The sequence below is a fragment of the Python bivittatus genome, unplaced genomic scaffold, assembly GCF_059951505.1.
Source record: "Python bivittatus isolate LINGU-HERP-01145 unplaced genomic scaffold, Pbiv_v1 ctg000570_np1212, whole genome shotgun sequence".
NCBI lineage: Eukaryota > Metazoa > Chordata > Lepidosauria > Squamata > Pythonidae > Python > Python bivittatus.
In genome coordinates, this window is record NW_028277097.1 from 13,142,995 (window position 1) to 13,160,480 (window position 17,486).

Here is a 17,486-nt window from a genome sequence, read left to right on the forward strand (position 1 = left end):
CTCCAATATCTTACCAGCATGCATCTCAGATATAATTATCTGATCCAAATAGACATGGAAGCTGCCATGGGGATGTATAAGTACAGGAAGAAATATGAGTCAATCAAATCAGATATTCCAGACAGTGTCTTATCTAATTAATGAGACAGTAGCCTACTTAGGAAATTGCAGCCTTCACATCAATTACATGATTCCAAGGCACAGTGTCTCGAGTCTTAGATATGCAAGTCTTAGATACCCACAGGAACTTGAAGAGCCAAATCTCCTAGGACTAGAAGTTCAATTGATCTGCATGCAAATCAGTTTCAACAGTCTGTGATGGTCCTTAAGTAGTCAAAACAACACGGTCCATACCAAAAAAAAAAAGCAGCTTTGGGTATATCAGAGAATCAGAGCAGAAAAAAATTGAGCCAAATGCTCAAAGGAAAGGAAAGCTCACTCAAGGTCAATGGGCACAGATCATTCAGGAAAAGATGAGAAAAAGAGAATAGAATCAAGAAATTGGAAGCAGAGGGGTCTGCAGGTTATGGTCAAAAAAGTCAAGATGGTGGTCATGATGGTGTGATTGAAGCTCTGACAGTTTTTAATGGCTATCACAAATCCCACTTCTGCTCTCAAATTGTTATTATTGCTAAAATAGGACCAGTCACATAGTCTTTCCTCCATCTTCTGAAAAATAATTTCCTTTCATTTATTTATTTAAAATCACATGATTCAATAAGTTAAGAACCAATAGTTTGCTTTCTTAGCTTTCCGATTCCTGAAATCCTGGCAATCAATATATTATTTCATGAGAAAAGAAAATTATTTAAGGAAAGGAAAGAACCAACACTCAGAAACATCTTAACCAGGGCCAACATTTGGCTGAGTAAAAGAGCTGGCCGTAAGTTTCATAAAAGGGCGGAGAAAGGGGAAAAGAACAAATAAAAATAATTTCAGAACTTTATATTTTTCTCACCCTTATTCCTTTTTTGCACACAGGATATACACAGCCGTATGTGCTATTTTCCATGGTATGGAGGAGGAAGAGAAGGAGGAGGAATAGTGATATAATTTATAGAGATTATATATACACACACACACCCTCAAGTGTGTGTGTGTGTCTGTATTGTATATATATTTAAGAGACTGTGTAGTATATATTTCGATGTGCATAACTGTGAGTATAAAATGTCTAACAAAATAATTATTGGAACCCTGGGTGGTAAGATTATCATCCACATAGCTCTCTCTCGATCACCACCCTATTTAGCTACTTAAAAAAGGAAAATTAGGTACCACGAGGAAAACTGTGTGATTAGAGGCAGGCTTATGAGATTAGAAACATCGTATGGAAAGATTTGAAGGAACTGCAATATGGCTTCTGATTATAAACATACATTACTCCCTGTATTTAGTGTTGGAAGAGAATTTGAAACATTAAAAAAAAAAACACGAGTTTTTGCTTTCGTTTGAAACCCATAGTTTGACTCACATCAGCTTCTATACTTTCTCAATCCTTTATGTGTCCAAGTCATCTCAGCAGGAGCTATGCAATGTTCTTAATATGTATTCTTGTCCTTCTATTCTTTCTGCTCTGCAGAAGTGTTTCTCAACCTTGGCCACTTTAAGATGAGTGGACTTCAACTCCCAGAATTCCCCAGCCAGCCTGGAATTCTGGGAGTTGAAGTCCACTCATCTTAAAGTGGCCAAGGTTGAGAAACACTGATCTAGAGCATTCTACCAGTTGGTAGGGTGTAACCATTTGGAGCACCTTCTACTGATAGCCTGCAGCTTATTCTTGTGATCTGCTTGACATAAAACAAGCTGATCTCCATTTGCATGTTCTGGAACCCAGATGAACTTTTGCATGATTTTTATATATGCTTTTGCACATATAAACTTGTTCTCGGAACAAAATCAACACGGAAGGTGGAGTGCGATCTCCGTCGTTCAGTCTGTGGTCTTCCAGACTCAGATACCAGAGGCAATAGACTTTGAAACCGAGCCCTGCCTTTCCTATGTTGACAAATCAAACAAGGAGACTTCAATCTGATTTTGCTTTCCTAAGGCACATAAGGAGTGGCCCAAACAGAAATGGACTTTTCAAAGGCCACTGATTTTTATATTAAGCCGCATTTCTATGTTGAGAGAGCGGCAGTTGTTCGTATCTTTGGAAGCAAAGCTCTTTACGCTTAAAATAGATCAAGGTGTTTTAGAATATAACAAAATAGTTTGTCCTGATTAGCGCCTGGAAGGAACATTCCACAAACTTATTACGTACAATCTTCAACCGAGGAATTTACATTGTTGATTTTGAAGTTTTTTTTTTATTATTTTTAAGATATGACAAGTATGCAAACACCTAGTAAGCGCACTTGAAAACTGCGTGGGCTGTGAATGTGGCAGCTGCTGGACCAATCAACCGTCTTTCTTTTGGAATATAGTTGCATGTCCATGTTCCATTGGCTGGAAGACTTCAGGAGAGCCACCTACCTAGTCAAACTATGCGTAGTAATGGTTGAAATCCTGCTCCTATGACAGATAATTGCTATTACTCCAAGCAATGTTATGATTACTGACAATTCTTAAGATGGTTCAGATACAGGATGCCCCAGACAAGAATCCTTTCTGTATAAAAGCATGCCTTTGCAATAATTTTATTCCCTCTGCATCATTCATTCATTCATTCATTCATTCATTCATTCATTCATTCATTCATTCAATTTATACAGCTGCCCATCTCACATACATGACTCTGGGTGGCTCACACACTGAAAAAAACAACAGTAAAGTCAACAACTAACATGAAAACCATTAAAAAACCAGTTAGAACAGTTAAACTGAAGTTGCAGGAGAGTAATTTGTTTTCACTTCTCGTTTTCACTGTGCTGTCACTCCGGGTCTCTTCAAGTGACTCATGCCTTCTGTTGGGATCCTGGAAGTGTGCCTTTGTTGTGGCACCTGCCCTGTGAAATGAGGTTCCCTCCAAAATCTGCATGGCTCCCGTTCCTTGTTGTTGTTCAGTCGTTAAGTCGTGTCCAACTCTTCGTGACCCCATGAACCACATCGCGCCAGGCCTTCCTGTCCTTCACTGCCTCCCGGAGTTTGCTCAGCTTCATGCTCATTGCTTCAGTGATGCCATCTAACCATTTCATCCTCTGCCGTCCTCTTCTCCTTTTGCCTTCCATCTTTCCCAGCATCAGGGTCTTCTCCAAAGAGTCCTCTCTTCGCATTAGGTGGCCACAGTATCTGAGCTTGAGCTTCATTATCAACCCTTTCAATGAGCAGTCAGGGTTGATTTCCTGTTCCAGAAGGCCTTAAAACCTGGCTCTTCTCTAAGGCTTTGAGCTAGGCTGTCTGGAGCTGCTTGCTGGGTGCTTGACATGTTTGTTATTGCCTGGATTTGCCATCTTGGTTTTTTTGAGGGGGGAGGGAGGTTGTCGCATTTTGCTGGGTTTTATGCTGTGAGCCGCCCAGAGTCAATCGGAGTTGGACTAATAAGTCAAATAACTATACATAAATAAATGAACCAAAGCTTCTTGCATTTTCATTTAGGCTGGAATAAAGCAACTTCAGCACTCGTGCTTCCCTTCACTGAGGGCTCCCTTCTGGCCTTATCTGCATCCATGAGGCAGTGTGTTTCCTTCCCTGGTGAAGCCAGTATAAGAAACCTGGGTTCTTCCTGGAGTTCTTTCTTCTGCCACATCCCTTCCCCTGGAAATCAGAGCAATGCTGAGAAGGGAGAGCTAGGTCCTGGCTCCCCAGATTACATAGTTTCCAGTGTGCATTTCACGCTCGGGAATATTACATGTCCTTGTGACATGTTTTGGAGTTACGGTCACCCAACCGTCAAGGAGATGCATCTCCAGGGCAGTCCTGCCCACAGCTGTTTGTTGAATCCACTCAGGGAACAAATGCCATGTAAGAGGCCTGGCATCATATTCAGTAAAATTGATTAGGTTAATCTGAGACTATGGATGTTACGGTGGCTATTGTTTCCTATTGCACTGCACTGGACTCCAACTTTCATCATCCCCAGGTCATTCAGACTACGCAGCCAACACATCTGAAGAGCACCAGATAGTACAGTGTTGAGATTCTAGGACAAATAGGCTGGGTTCACCCATCCTGTTGCATCGTGCGTTAGTTCAATGAGGTTTGATGAATGAGCCATACAGGTCCGATTCAGCCCACACATTAGCTATAAAAACATGGTTTGCAAACTGTCTCAAATCAAAACCATGCAAACCACTTTATGGCTTAGCAGGATGCGTGAAGTCAGCCAGATCTCAGTTACTATGCAATAGTTTCTAGTCCCTGTACCCAAGTATTAAAATCTCTCACCCTAGAGCTAAAAGAAGTACCTGGAGTGTCCTAGGGCTCTCAGAAATATTTGGTCTCCATCCAACTTGTTTGACATGGATCTTCCTATAACTGAGAGATGGTGGAAACTGTCTTGCTCAAAGCTCACTTGTGAAAGTTAGGGAGGCTGGCTGTGTTCCAACACTGTACTGAAGTGCAAACTATCCACCCACATTTTAGGTTGCAATCTGATGCAAAGCCAAGCCATGTGGTGAGTTGATGGTCCAACTGCTGGGGCTTCGCAATGCTCAGATGGGGTTGGGTTGTTGGGGGAACAGAATCATTTTCATAGCGTGTTGTGCAAACCCAACAATTGTGTTTTGCTAGACTGGGGTCAGCATATTGTATTAATTCAACCAACGTATCACGGAAACCCAGAAAATTGACTCAATTCAGTAAGCCACGGGGAAAAGAAAAGCTTTTGAGCAACGCTACCTGTTGAATGGACAGGTTGAGGACAGGAAGGAAGCTGGCAACTATGTTTCTCTTACAAGTTAACGTCGGGCCGCTCGCAACCCTTCCCGCCCCCCGCTCCGGAGAGCAAATCTGCGGACCCTCGTTTCCCGTCCCACGCGTGGCTCAGCGCTCGGCCAATTCCTGCGGCTCAGGCGCCCAAAAGCCTCCAGCCGACGTCCCGCCGAGCGCGGAGGGCGGGCGACAGGGAGGAGCCACTCAGCCCGGCGGCGGATGGAAAGATCCGGCCGGAGTTCAGCGCTCGGGAGAAGAAGTTGGCGAAGGAGCGGCCGAGGTTGCGGGGAGCACCGTCGGCAGACAGAGTGCCCGGGGTAAGGGCGAGGAGTGGCCGCGAACCCTCCCAGGCCGAGCGCGGCGGGGAGACCGCTGGTGGGTCGGCTCGGGCTTCCCGCGCGCGTCCGCGTCCGCCTCTTCCCCTTTGGGAGGCAGCCACTCCGGCGGGTCCCGGGCTGTGAACGGGTGCGCTTCCCCGCGGGTTGCTGTCTATCCTTCCTTTCCTCCCCCGCAACAACAACCCGGTAAGGTGGGCTGGGGTCAGAGAGAAGGCGAAAGCTTTCCGGGCTAAGTGTGCGGGGGGGAGGGGGCCGAGACGCCCCGGTCAAAGTCCCGCAGCACCTTTGCCTCCGAAGCTGGCTCCTGGCGCTCGGCTCGCTGCCGGGAGTCGCCGGGGACGGCGGCGCGCGGCACCTGCTCGGCGGCCGGAGAGGAGAGGGAAGCGCGGGGCCAGGGGCGGAATGGAGCCCGGCGCGGGGCAGGGCCCGCCCGGGCTCCCCCGGCTTGGGGCGGCTGGGCTCTTCTGAGGAAGGGCAGCTAAAATCCCTGGGAAATGTCTCTTTTGCTTCCTGTACTTAGTCTGGAAAGAAATAGACTCTGCTCCTTGATGGCTATAGGCTAAGATGGGCTGTGTGTCTCTGTGTGTGTGTGTTTGTGTGTTTGTTTATAGACAGTGAGGCATCCACGCCTAGGGACTACACAGACCATGCTGCTTTCTTGTCAGCTGTAAAGGAGTTTTCCATCTGCTTTATTCCAGGATGTCCTTTTGACTCCCCCCTCTAGCCTACAGCTCTGAAATGCCCTGGTGGTCTCCCATCGAAGAGCTAACTCAGTTTGCCCTGCTTAACTTCCAAATCCAGGCAAGGTCAGCCACCTGCTGCTACTTTTTCATCCAAATACAGATGCAGGAGAGAGAAAAAGGTGGCTTTGGGCCAGCCTCTCTCTCTGAGGCCTAGGAAGGAGGCAAAGGCAAGCCACTGCTGAAACCTTGCCAAGAAAGCTAGGCAGACCCCAGGAGACAGCACTGACTCAGAGGCCCAGGTACAGGCACACACACTCTTTGTCCTTGTATATTTGGCAACCAAGCCCCAATTTTTGGTGGCACAATTTTTTCACAGCTTTGGAAAGCCCCCTGGGGAGGGCCATAGAGTTCCACAGTTGTTTCCATCGCTGTCCCTAGTTCCCCATCTCTTAAAAGCGTAGCATGGTGATCTGCAAGTACCTTCACTTCCACCTGTGCTGGCTGGGGAATTCTGGGAGTTGCAGTCCACACATCTTCAAGCTGCCAGGGTTGAGAAACACTGCCCTAAACATCTCCGTAGGCCTATGGGCACAGGTGTATTGAAGAAGTAGCCCCTTATCTAGGTCCAGTCTGCCTGCATCCTGGCTGGGCAATACGTCACCCTCCCAATACAAATCTCTATTGCTCATCCATGCTGCAGAGAGGAATGCTAACCTGATCTTCCCTTTGTGCTGTGGAAAAAGTATTAATGCTGAGTAGTTTTTCCATCTGGTATCCCGTATGAAGCTTCAGCCCTAATTTCCAAATGGGACCTATTATTCTCTTCTCTGACCCAAAACATGGTTAGATAGATAGATAGATAGATAGATAGATAGATAGATAGATAGATAGATAGATAGATAGATAGATAGCCTGTGGGCCATCTGAAAGGCTGCAAGCTTGCTGATGCTGTTCTTCGCATTCTGTTGTACAATCAGCAGTACAGTTTGTTAGCAAGTGGCCGTGCTTTTCTCACCTTTTGGATGCTGGTCGTTGAACCCTCAAGTTGTGGGAACAGCACAAGGAGAGGAAGTGCAGGGGAACGCTCATGGCTCAGAAAGAGCCTGTGGGCTCTGTGTGCAAAAAGTCTTTGATTCAGCCCTCAATATCTCCAACAGAGGTGGAAAAAAAAAAAGCTGAGATTTTAGGAATTCCTTGCCAGTTAGTATAAGTGAGAGGCGAATAGAAGCTCTTTTTGGATTGATTTTGTGCCATGAAGTCATTGCTTAGAAACCACATAGATAAATTTTCTCCATGATGATCTATCCCTAACTTGATCCTTCAGGCCTTCCAAGGGTGCACTCATCGCTACTGTAGCTGAGTCCACCCACCTTGCTGCTGGTTGTCCTCTTCTTCTCGTTCCTTCCACCATTCCCAGCATTAGACCCTTGTTTCTTGTTTCAGCAGTGTCCTGAACTATGTCAGCCAGAACTATGTGCAAAATAATGCCCCAAGTGGTAGAAAGGGCACTTCCACACAGCTACTGCCCATATCCATGTAACCCCAGCAGCACCAATGAAGTGCTCCCCCATATTGCTAGATAGCACGTCCTTCAAAGGGACCATAAAACCCGCAAAAAATATAGCTGGATGGCACTCTGCCATCATTCAAATAACTAATTTGGCTGGCTTGAGGCACTACTTTCAAGAATATATTTGGATTCTTATAACCTCTCCCTGGGACCAAAGTCCACTGCCTACTACTAGTAGGGCAAGGAGAACGTATTTCCTGGGACATTCCTTTAAGTAGTTCATTATAGGTCATATGATACTCTTGGATGAGAAATTAGGACTCTCTCGTATTTCTCCTGCTTTCCCTCCTAGTTGATTGCTTAGCTGTGGACTGAATTTCCACAAAATTATCACAAAGTGCCATCAGTCTCCCGTGAGCTCCGTGTTGATTCAGTGCACTTTTCTTTCGTTTGATCAACTGTCCCTGGAACTTCTCATTGCTTGAGGAAACCGTGTGTGGCAATACTCTAACACAGTGTTTCTTAAAATTTTTGCTCTCTCAGGACCCCTTCCCGCTTTTAAAAATGATGGAGGACCACAAAGGAGCTCTTGCTTGAGTTATATTTATCAATATTTACCATAAATTTAATTCAGTTTAAAACTGACGCATTCATAGACTATTGAATTGTGTGAAAATAACAATATTCATCCCATTAAATATTAACATAAAATATTTTTCATGAAAAACCCTATGTTTTTCAACAAAAAATGAGACGAGTGGCATTGATTTAAATGTTTGTACATATCTTCAATATTTTGCGGACCCCTGAGAGGTCCTTGGACCATACTTTAAGAAACATTCCTATGATATAATAATATAATATAATATAATATAATATAATATAATATAATATAATATAATATAATAATAATGTGTGAATGCACAAGATCAAAACTCTGGTGCCTGATTCCATCACCTTACTCTTTGAAGTATTTCTCTCCCTCCTCCCTCACCCCTTGATCTGAAGATTTCTGAGGTGTCTAAGAATTAAGGCTCTGCAAATCCTTCAAAAGTGCCTTCAAACATAGAGGAGCATATGTGAAGTGCCTCTTTTTGAATGCTTTAAGAAGGTGAGTTTTTTTCCAGATTTATAGAACGTCTTTGAAAGCTGTTCTTGGATGTCTTGGCAGGCACTGTAGCACTTCTCATATTTCATTCTCTTGAAATATTTGCACACCTTATATAGTGGCTAGCCACTATATTTTTATTTGTATATTTGTAGCACAAGTGGGACCTGCAACAAAATGTTGCAATATGCTTGGGTGCTGTCTTCTCCCTGCCCACTTCTTTGTCCCAGCAATGCCCATTTGAAGTGTCCTTTAAAGATCTAGTGTGGCTGCCAGTCAGAAGCATTGGTGTACTCCAGCTTAAATGAATGAATGCACTGAAAATCTGATTAAACTACAAATCAGACTTTAATTTGATATAAAATGTATCTTATTTCATGTTCTTTATATATCACCATGACTTCTTGGTGGTTACAACACTAATAACAGTATTAAAAGCAGAAACCACAATTCAGTAGCACAACGATACAGATGGTGTCCACTCACCATCATCTAAACATCTTCCAAAAGGCCATTAGACATCTCTGCTGTGACCCCTATGTTGTGCTATGGAATACAGTCTCCCATAAGGCCATTAGGAAGGCACTAGCCGGCCTATATCACTAGGAGGCTGTATTCCACAGCAGAACTTAGGGGTCCCAGCGGAGAAACCCTAATAGTGAATTGCCACCCCCTTCACCTCTTGCTAGTGGGGCTAATTAATAGATTTCATCAGGGAACATGTACTTCCTTTCTCTTTGCACCTCTTCAAGCTGGTTTACAATAATTGAAAAATGCAAATTAGAAAGCATAACTGTAAAATCAGTATAATTAAAACCCAAATCAACAATGAAACTCACTTGTCCTTAAACTATGCCTAGTTTATTCCAGGATGCCAATGCCTGCTCAGACAATAATGTTCAGGATGTGAGAGATGCATAAACAGCTGGAGTATAGGGCTGTCCACAGGGTGTGGTAAAAACAAAAGCCAAGGCGGGGCTCACGATGGTGCAATTGAAACTCTGCCTGTTTTTATGTGCGTTGCACGTTTTAAAAAAGGGTGGAGCTTTGAGGGCATCGTCGCAACTGCCATCTTGACTTTTTTGACCTTGTGCTGTGGACATCTCTTCTGGGTGAGGCAAAGCCAGTTGCCTCAGGATAAATGTGGCTAAGTATGTAAAAGACGAGCTGAATTCAGCTCTTAATAGCTTCTTGTAAAAGGTGACACACAGCTACTAAAGACTTAACGGGAGAGATGTGTGAGCAGAATTGGCACATCCAAGATAGATTCAAAAGCCTTAGAAGGAGCAGAAAATATGGGAATCGCTTTTAGGGCAGAACAATAGACCTGGCAGCACCAAGTCTATATTTTCTGCAATTTTACATTTCCCCTGGGACAGGGGAAAGATTCTGTTTGAAGCAGATACATTAATATGTTGAATTGTTGGCCTGCTCTGGTGGCCCTGAAAAACTTCTGTCTCTTCTCTCTGGAGCAGTTTCTCATTTTAAAATACAACCCCCTATCAGGGTTATTTAGATAACAGAAATCATTTCACTGTAGTGATTTACAGCAACACAAGGCATCACTGTGGCACTCTAAAGCCTGAATGCATCCATGATAAATTACCATATAATTTATAAGGGCGGAAATCCTCGTTGCTTCCCCGGGTCATTTGTGATCCAACGACAGGCTGTCATTTCTACCATCAAAAAGTATAACATATAATCTCTATCATGTTCCCTCTGTGATCTTTTTTTCTTATCCTCTCATGCCAAATGCATCAGTCTTTCTTTACAAGGTTCATCCCCCTCTGTGATGAAGGGTATCCCAGTTTCTTTATTATATTTATTTCTAATTCCGTGCTACCATTTACAAATCACATTACGTTACTACCCACTTTCTTCAGACAGGGAGGTATAGCTTCCTTCTTTTTCCTTCACTTGCTGGAGTAATGAAGTGTTGTAGATGGGGGGTTGGGGTGGGGATTTGAATTAAGCTATTCATAGTTCCGTACAACAATAAAGAAGTATCAGTCTCTGCAAGGCATGAAATTATGCAACTATAGAGTCCTTGGGGTTCTCTGAGCTTGATTGTTTTCTTGCAGACATTTCATTACCCAACTAGGTAATATCTTCAATGTTCGAAGGGAGTGGGGTTTGCTCTCTGTTTATATACAGTAGCTCCCCCTGGCAGTGTTGGTGGGGGGTGTTTTTTTTTTTCCCTTGATAGTTTCTAGATTAGGCTGTTGTTTATTGCTTGATTGTTTGTCTGAGTCTGTAGTTCCTTGATTAGGGTATTGTTTACTGCTTGGTAGTTCCCAACTCAGACAAACAACACCCTCACCAACTCTGACAGGGCAAGCTACTGTATATAAACAGAGGGCAAACCCCATTCCCTTCTAGCACTGAAGATGTTATCTAGACAGGTAACAAAAGGTCTGCAAGAAAACAACCAAACCCAGAGAACCCCAAGGACTCCACAGTTCAACCCTGAGCTACATATATTCTCTTCTACTGGTATTATGCAACTGCTAAAAGCATTCCTCACTGTTTTCCACAGTAAGAGAAATAAACATGTAAGATGTTTCATAGAATTGACCTAAGTCTGCTCTTCATAGGATACTTATTCATGCTGCTCTTGTCTGAACTTTTTTTAAAAGTGATTTTAAAATATGTTTGATTTAGTTTTTACTTTATTTAACAATACCAGTCTGATTACTCTAAGGCTGCTTTTGTTTTGTTTTGGTTTTTTTGAGTCATAGGTCAGCAACCTTTTGAGCCTAGCTGAAATATGAGATACTGAGAAGATGTCATGAGCGATCTCCCAAAATTACCGTCGTGGGGGAGGGGCTTTTGATTTCACAAAATGGCTATTGTCATTTTGTTCATGGACAGCCAAGTCACATCTATTTTCCAGGGCTGTGCCTATTTGAAAATTAATTCCAATCTTGCTGAAATGCAACACCCCGTTACTATTCATTAAAGGACACACTTTTTTGTTTTTTCAGGCTTCCATGTGGTCCTGAAAAAAGATGCTGTTGCTTTCATGAATCTTGAGTGCCACCTTTAAAGCAGCAGCATCTTTCTCCCCCCAGGCTCACGTAAGAGCCTGAAAAAAGATGTGTGCTTTAATGAATTGCAGAGCGTGTGGTGTTTACATGAGATCAAAAGCACTTCTGAATCACGCGCTGCCCCGTTTGCTGGAAGATACACTGGTGAGGCCCTCTTGGATATTCTCTACCATCCCAGTTAGAGATTGCCAGGTGGGGCCATTTCTGAATGAAATATTAGCTCACGTTAATAATCTATTTTTAATGTAACGATCATGCAATCGTGTGTACGTGGAGCCTAGATTTCACTGAAATTCAGATGATGCTTTGCACTGTATCATGCCATCTTTTCATTCTATTAAAAATCAATTTTAAGAAGCTGTTAAAACAATTAAGTCAGGGAGCCTGACAGCCTTCAAGGGAGGAAGTTGCCAGTAGACGTTTGGATGCCCGTGGGCACCAGATTCCTTATACATCTTCCAACCATAGTTTTGCAAAGCTCAGAGTGATACTAACTGATGTAAATGCTATCATTTTCTCCTTCTGTATCAGGGTTTTCTTTCAGAACAGCAGCACTGTAGCTGTAGGTACTATGAGATAATAAATAGCAAGAAATGTACTTCCTTCCCAAAGAAAAATTAGCCAAAGGAACGATGTCCCAGCCTTGTTCTCATTTGTTACCTTTTCCTTTTGTTCCTTGAAATGGCCAGAAAGACACTGAGTACTCCAGACGCTGCATATTTTTATTTTAAAACTATTCTGTTTGGGAGGAAATCCATGATGGCATAAAGTTTGCATTTCCAGGGAGGATGTTGATGGGACAACTCTCCCCATGTTATTTGATTTTGTTTAGATTCTTTTAATTACCACAAAAAGGGAAGATAGTATGCTCAGAAGCGAACACTCGTCTCAAACCGAATCTATATCTGCCTTTAGGCCTTCTATAGATCCAAGACATTGTTAGCAAGCAAATTAATGGCTCTAGCGCTTTGTTTCAAAGTGATCCCGCCTGGCCAGAGGGGAAGAATTAAGCCTGAGTGGTAAACTTCTTCTGAGGAGGCAAGAGAGGATGGTGTAGAGCAACCTTGCCTGTTCCTCTTCTAGTAAAAAAAAGAAAAGTAATTAGTTGTGTTGCCCGTAGCTGCACTCACCATGCCAAGCAGTTCGGACAGCGTCTCAAACATGCCTTTTCCATTCCAGATGTGTACACTGACCAGCAAGGTAGAGACCTCTGGTATTCACTACCACGTGCCTTCATCAACTGCATAAGATGCTATTTTAAATGTGATTGTTGTTAATTAGGTTTAGGTCATAGGGAGATGAAATGTAGGAAGCAGGTGGTGATCCTTAACTTCTTCACAGAAGGCATTTCCAGGAAGAGTTATTGGGTGTGACTCAGGCATTCCAGTTTTGGCAACTGCAATCATCAATGTAGAGGACTTTTTCTCAACCTTGACAACTTTAAGATATGTGGACTGGGCTGGCTGGGGAATTCTGGGAGTTGAAGTCCACACATCTTAAAGTTGTCAAGGTTGAGAAAGACTGCTGTGGAATGATGAGCCATTGTCCCCGCTAAAGCTAGGGGAGAAAAAGATACCAAAACATCCCCAGAACATTTTATTTAATCAACTAGGTGAGTCATTTTTCCAACTAACAAGACAGGTCCTTTTCATGCTGAGTAGCAACAGAAGGTTTATTTGTGGCAATAGTCTTCTTGCACTGCATTAGATGGCACACAAAATCATAGATTAAGTCTGATAACTAGAGGGTGTATCCTGGTGCTGGCTGTTCAGTCCTGGAATGAATAAACACAGATCTGACAATCAAGGCCAAAATAAGGGATGGCTGTTGCAAGCTTTAAGATGTTTTTCATCTCCCAGTTTTTCGGAAAGTAGCAGAAAGGCATTGTTTTGGCCAGGCTTTTAACTGTTAATTATTTTAACAATATTGATTTTAATTTTTTTTTATTTTAAGTGCAGTGATTTTATTGTTACATCATGTTTTCAATTTTTCAAAAAAAATTGTTGAGTGTTTGTACAAACAAAATCAAAGTATAAACTTGATGATAAATAATAACCCATCCTATTTCCATTTGCTGGGAAATTGCTTCCATGAAGTGATGTCAGGCTCAGCCTGAGAACAACGATGAAACAGTTCCTTTATTTGCTTACACCTTATAGACAGAATCTTGCCAAACTAAATCTATATTACAGCGACTAGTGGATATACCCTGGGAGATTCTAGGGAGTGGCTATTCTAAACCTCTTATATTTCCCATGCTCCTGCTCCGGACTGTGTTGTCACTTGTCTCCTTTCCCCTGCTGGAATGCGCCCCCCCTTCCTGATAGCCTTGATCTCCCACATCACTCTCCTCCTCGTAGATACATTCCATCACAAGTGAGGACACCAGTATCTGCCTCTGGATGAAATGATCCCAAGGAGCTGAATCACCAGAATGCTTCTTGGGGATCAGTCATCACAGAAGAATCATTGGACTCTAATGTTATGCAAGCCAAAAACTCATAAAAGCCATCAGTTCAATAACAATAATATTCCATGTATCAACACAATAACAGCAGATTCCAATAATTGTCACAATAATACTTCAACATCTGTCATAGAGATACTTTACTCCTTTCTCACTCTCCAAATGCTGTTTTTAAAAGTCACATGTTTAACAGATTCATGAATATCAAGAGTGAAAGTGTAGATCTTATTTCTGTTGTAAGTCATTATGTAGAAAGGAGGCTACAGCAGAGATTTCTTGCTTTCAAGACCCCTCCTTTTTCACCTACCTGAGATGGGGACCTTGTGCCAAAGGGGGGAAGATTCTTTGGAGGAAGCCATCTTGCAGATAATCAGGCTCCAAACTATGTAGGACTTTCTGGGTATCACCAGAACTTACCCACACTAGTACAGTTCCCATAGTACTGGGTATTATATGGTAGTAATAGGTTGTTCCTGTTAGTATGTGAATCACTATATTTTTCACTATTTAGCTTCTGGGTGGTCTTCAAGGGTGGTCCCATGTAAAGCAAATTACAGGATTCCATACACAAGACAATGCTTAAGTGACTTTTTTAGTGCTTCCCGTTCTAGGACAAGTCTCAAACAGGTTGTCTGCAAGCTGAGAGTCCAGTAGAATCCTCAGATTGTAACTTAGTTCATTATAGAGGAGCTTTAGCCTATCTTGAGCTAAAGCTGGAGTAGTCCCCGATTTAGTCATGTTCTGAGACAGAAGCCACTTCACCTTGCCAGGGTTAAATCTCAACCTCTTTCTCCCCATCCAGACCCTTACAGCCTCCAGAACCTGGGTCAAGATACAAGAGTCTGTGATAGAGATGTATAGCTGGTATTCTGTATACTGAAGATTCAAACCCCCAAACCATTGGATGATCTCCCCCAACAGCTTCATATACTTGTTAAGTAAGATAGGGGAGAAAGTTGACTCCTGTGGCACTGCATACTTGAGGGCTTGGCATCTCCTCCCCACCACACACTGCCCAAAGTTGGCCACTAACAGATTGAAACCACCCAGAAAAGTACCCCCAACTTCCAACCCTTGTAGGCAGTCCAGATGGATATCATGGATGGTGGTAAGGCCACCAAAAGATCCAGCAGGACTACTCGTGTCCCACTCCCCTCTTAAGCTCTGGTGTAGGTCACCAATGAGAGCAACCATTGTGGTTCTTGTCGCATGCCTTGGCCTGAACCTAGAGTGAAAATAGCCCAGATTATGTATTTCTTCCAGAGCCCTTTGTAGTATTCATCCTACCGCCTTCTCAACAGCCTTCCCTAAAATGGGAATATTAGACACTGGGTGATATTATTCAATACATCTAGGTCCAGCTCAGCCCCTTGAATCCTTTCCAAAGACATCTTCCCCTCCCACAATGAGATGTTCACAACAGTCCAGCCTCCCTGGTAGCACTACAAGCCAGATGAGGCAGGGATCTGGCCCACATATAGCAGAGTTTATCTCCCCAAGGACTCTGTACACATCCTCAGGATTGTTGCCAAGCAATCTGCATGTTGTACCATCATCCGATTGTGCTGCTGGTAACCAAAACACTGGCTGTCCCCAGACTAAATGATCCCAGATAGCTGGGCTGCAACATTAAATAATAGTAATTTGCACTGAAGCATCTTAAAAACATTTACAATCCTTGGAATATGCAATCTGGGCATCAGAGAACGTTGCTGATGTTAGTTCTATTCACAAATGACATCTTCATATTTTAAATATAGATGTTTAATAATGTTGCTTTAAAATGTGCATTTACATTTCTTGAAGGCTTTATAAGTTTTTGTGACTCAATCAGGTTTCACATCTATGTTGTTTTCTGATGCGCTGGCCAAATGAATTGCTCTCTGTTCCACCAGACTGTATAACAGTGAGGTCTCTGCTGAGTTCACTTCAGCTAGATTTTACAGTAAAAATGGTTCTACGTCATGAACTGAATCTTAAGGCATCTTTTATTTCAGTCCAGTCGCCAATGTGTGTTTGCTGTTCTAATTTAGAATATGGTGCCAGATGACTGGTGCAAGGTTCTGCTGGGACCTTTCTTTGGTCACTGACAAAGACCTGGGACTTTCTCTGGACAGCATACAGTAGATGACTGGATTGGCAGGTGAATCTGGTAGAATGTCTCCTACAGACCGTGTGCTTTAGCCAACACTTCAACAGAAGTAAATGGTTCACCAGTGCTTTCCTTCCTCCCAGAATTGGCCTCTTTGGGTGGTCATCTCATTCAGCCTAATAGTGGGACTGGCCATCAATGTTAATAAACTGAAGAGGATGTTTTTACTTAACTCTGAAACACAACAGGAAGACAAAAGGGAGAGGTTACTATTTTAGGTCTATCATGGGCCTAAACCAGCAATGGGTGATACATGCCCTTGAATGCCAGCTCCAGCCCATGGTCAGCAATATGGCGGGAATGTTAGAATCACTCAGAAATATCTGGAAGGTCATATAGTGTTCACTCCTTTCCTAAACCTTTAAACTTTTTATAGGATAAATCGACTAAAGGGCTTGGGAGTCCAATTGGGAAAGTACATTTCCTTACTAGTTTAGAGCATACATCTATTTACTGACTTTTACCATGTTATGCTTTGAAGCGGTCTGTCCTTCTCCTGTTGTATCACACATTTTATCAGCATTTGCTTATTAGGTCTACTGGTTGGAGTCTGAGTCTTTGCCCGGTGTAGAAGTCTTATTCATCAGTGTTTTTTTGATACAGATTATCCCCAAACCTGGATAATGTCTGCCAGCCTAGTGGTGACACGAAGTCTTCTGAGAGAAGACACAGGGACAGCAGAGAATTTCCTCTTATGTGGATCTACCTTGTCAGAGATTACTGAAGAAACAGAGTACATTAAAAAGGTATGGATTTTTGTATAAACGTGTAATAAAACCAGATCACTGGTCTATGTAGTTCATCTAAATGACTGCGATGGACAGTCCAAGATCTCAAGGAAAGTTAGTTATTTAAGATCCTTTTAATTGTCAGTGCTAAGCACTGTGCCTGGGTAAAACACATGTACTGTAACTGAGATATGGTGTGTGTATGGTACACACACACACACACACAGCTTGCATACTGTGTCTAGATCAAGAATGATGAGGAGTCTGGAAATCAAGTCCTACCAGAAAGAAGTATGTTGGCTATGTTTAGCCTTGAGAAGAAAATACTGAATGGGACACATGATGATGTTCTCCTTCATAGTCCCAGCATGCAGGATACAAAATAATTATTTGAAGTTACAGGAAGGCAGATCCTGGTTGAATATTAGGAAAAACAGGGGACAGTTGACAGTGGGAGTATTTTCTAGGAGAGGTCATTGCTGAATGTTTTCAAACAGAGCTTAGATAGCCATTTGTCCTGGATGTTTAAATTTCGGATCCTGCTGTGAGCAAAAGATTGAGACCTACCAGTTCTATTTGTTTAATTTTAATTTTTTAAAACATTTAAAGAATGAAATGAATGACTACAGAAAAGGAAA

The 17,486-nt window shown here is 42.7% G+C and overlaps 1 protein-coding gene across 1 annotated transcript in view; it reads left to right on the forward strand.

Moving 5' to 3' along the window:
- The first annotated feature begins 5,038 nt into the window (after positions 1-5,038).
- The window catches only part of CCDC68 (coiled-coil domain containing 68), a 35,126-nt gene continuing 22,678 nt past the window's right edge, over positions 5,039-17,486 (forward strand). The window contains exons 1-2 of the mRNA XM_088152705.1: positions 5,039-5,129; positions 16,724-16,866. Of these exons, the coding sequence (XP_088008831.1) occupies positions 16,744-16,866 (123 nt within the window). The 5' untranslated portion in view covers positions 5,039-5,129; positions 16,724-16,743. The remainder of the gene's footprint in view (positions 5,130-16,723; positions 16,867-17,486) is intronic.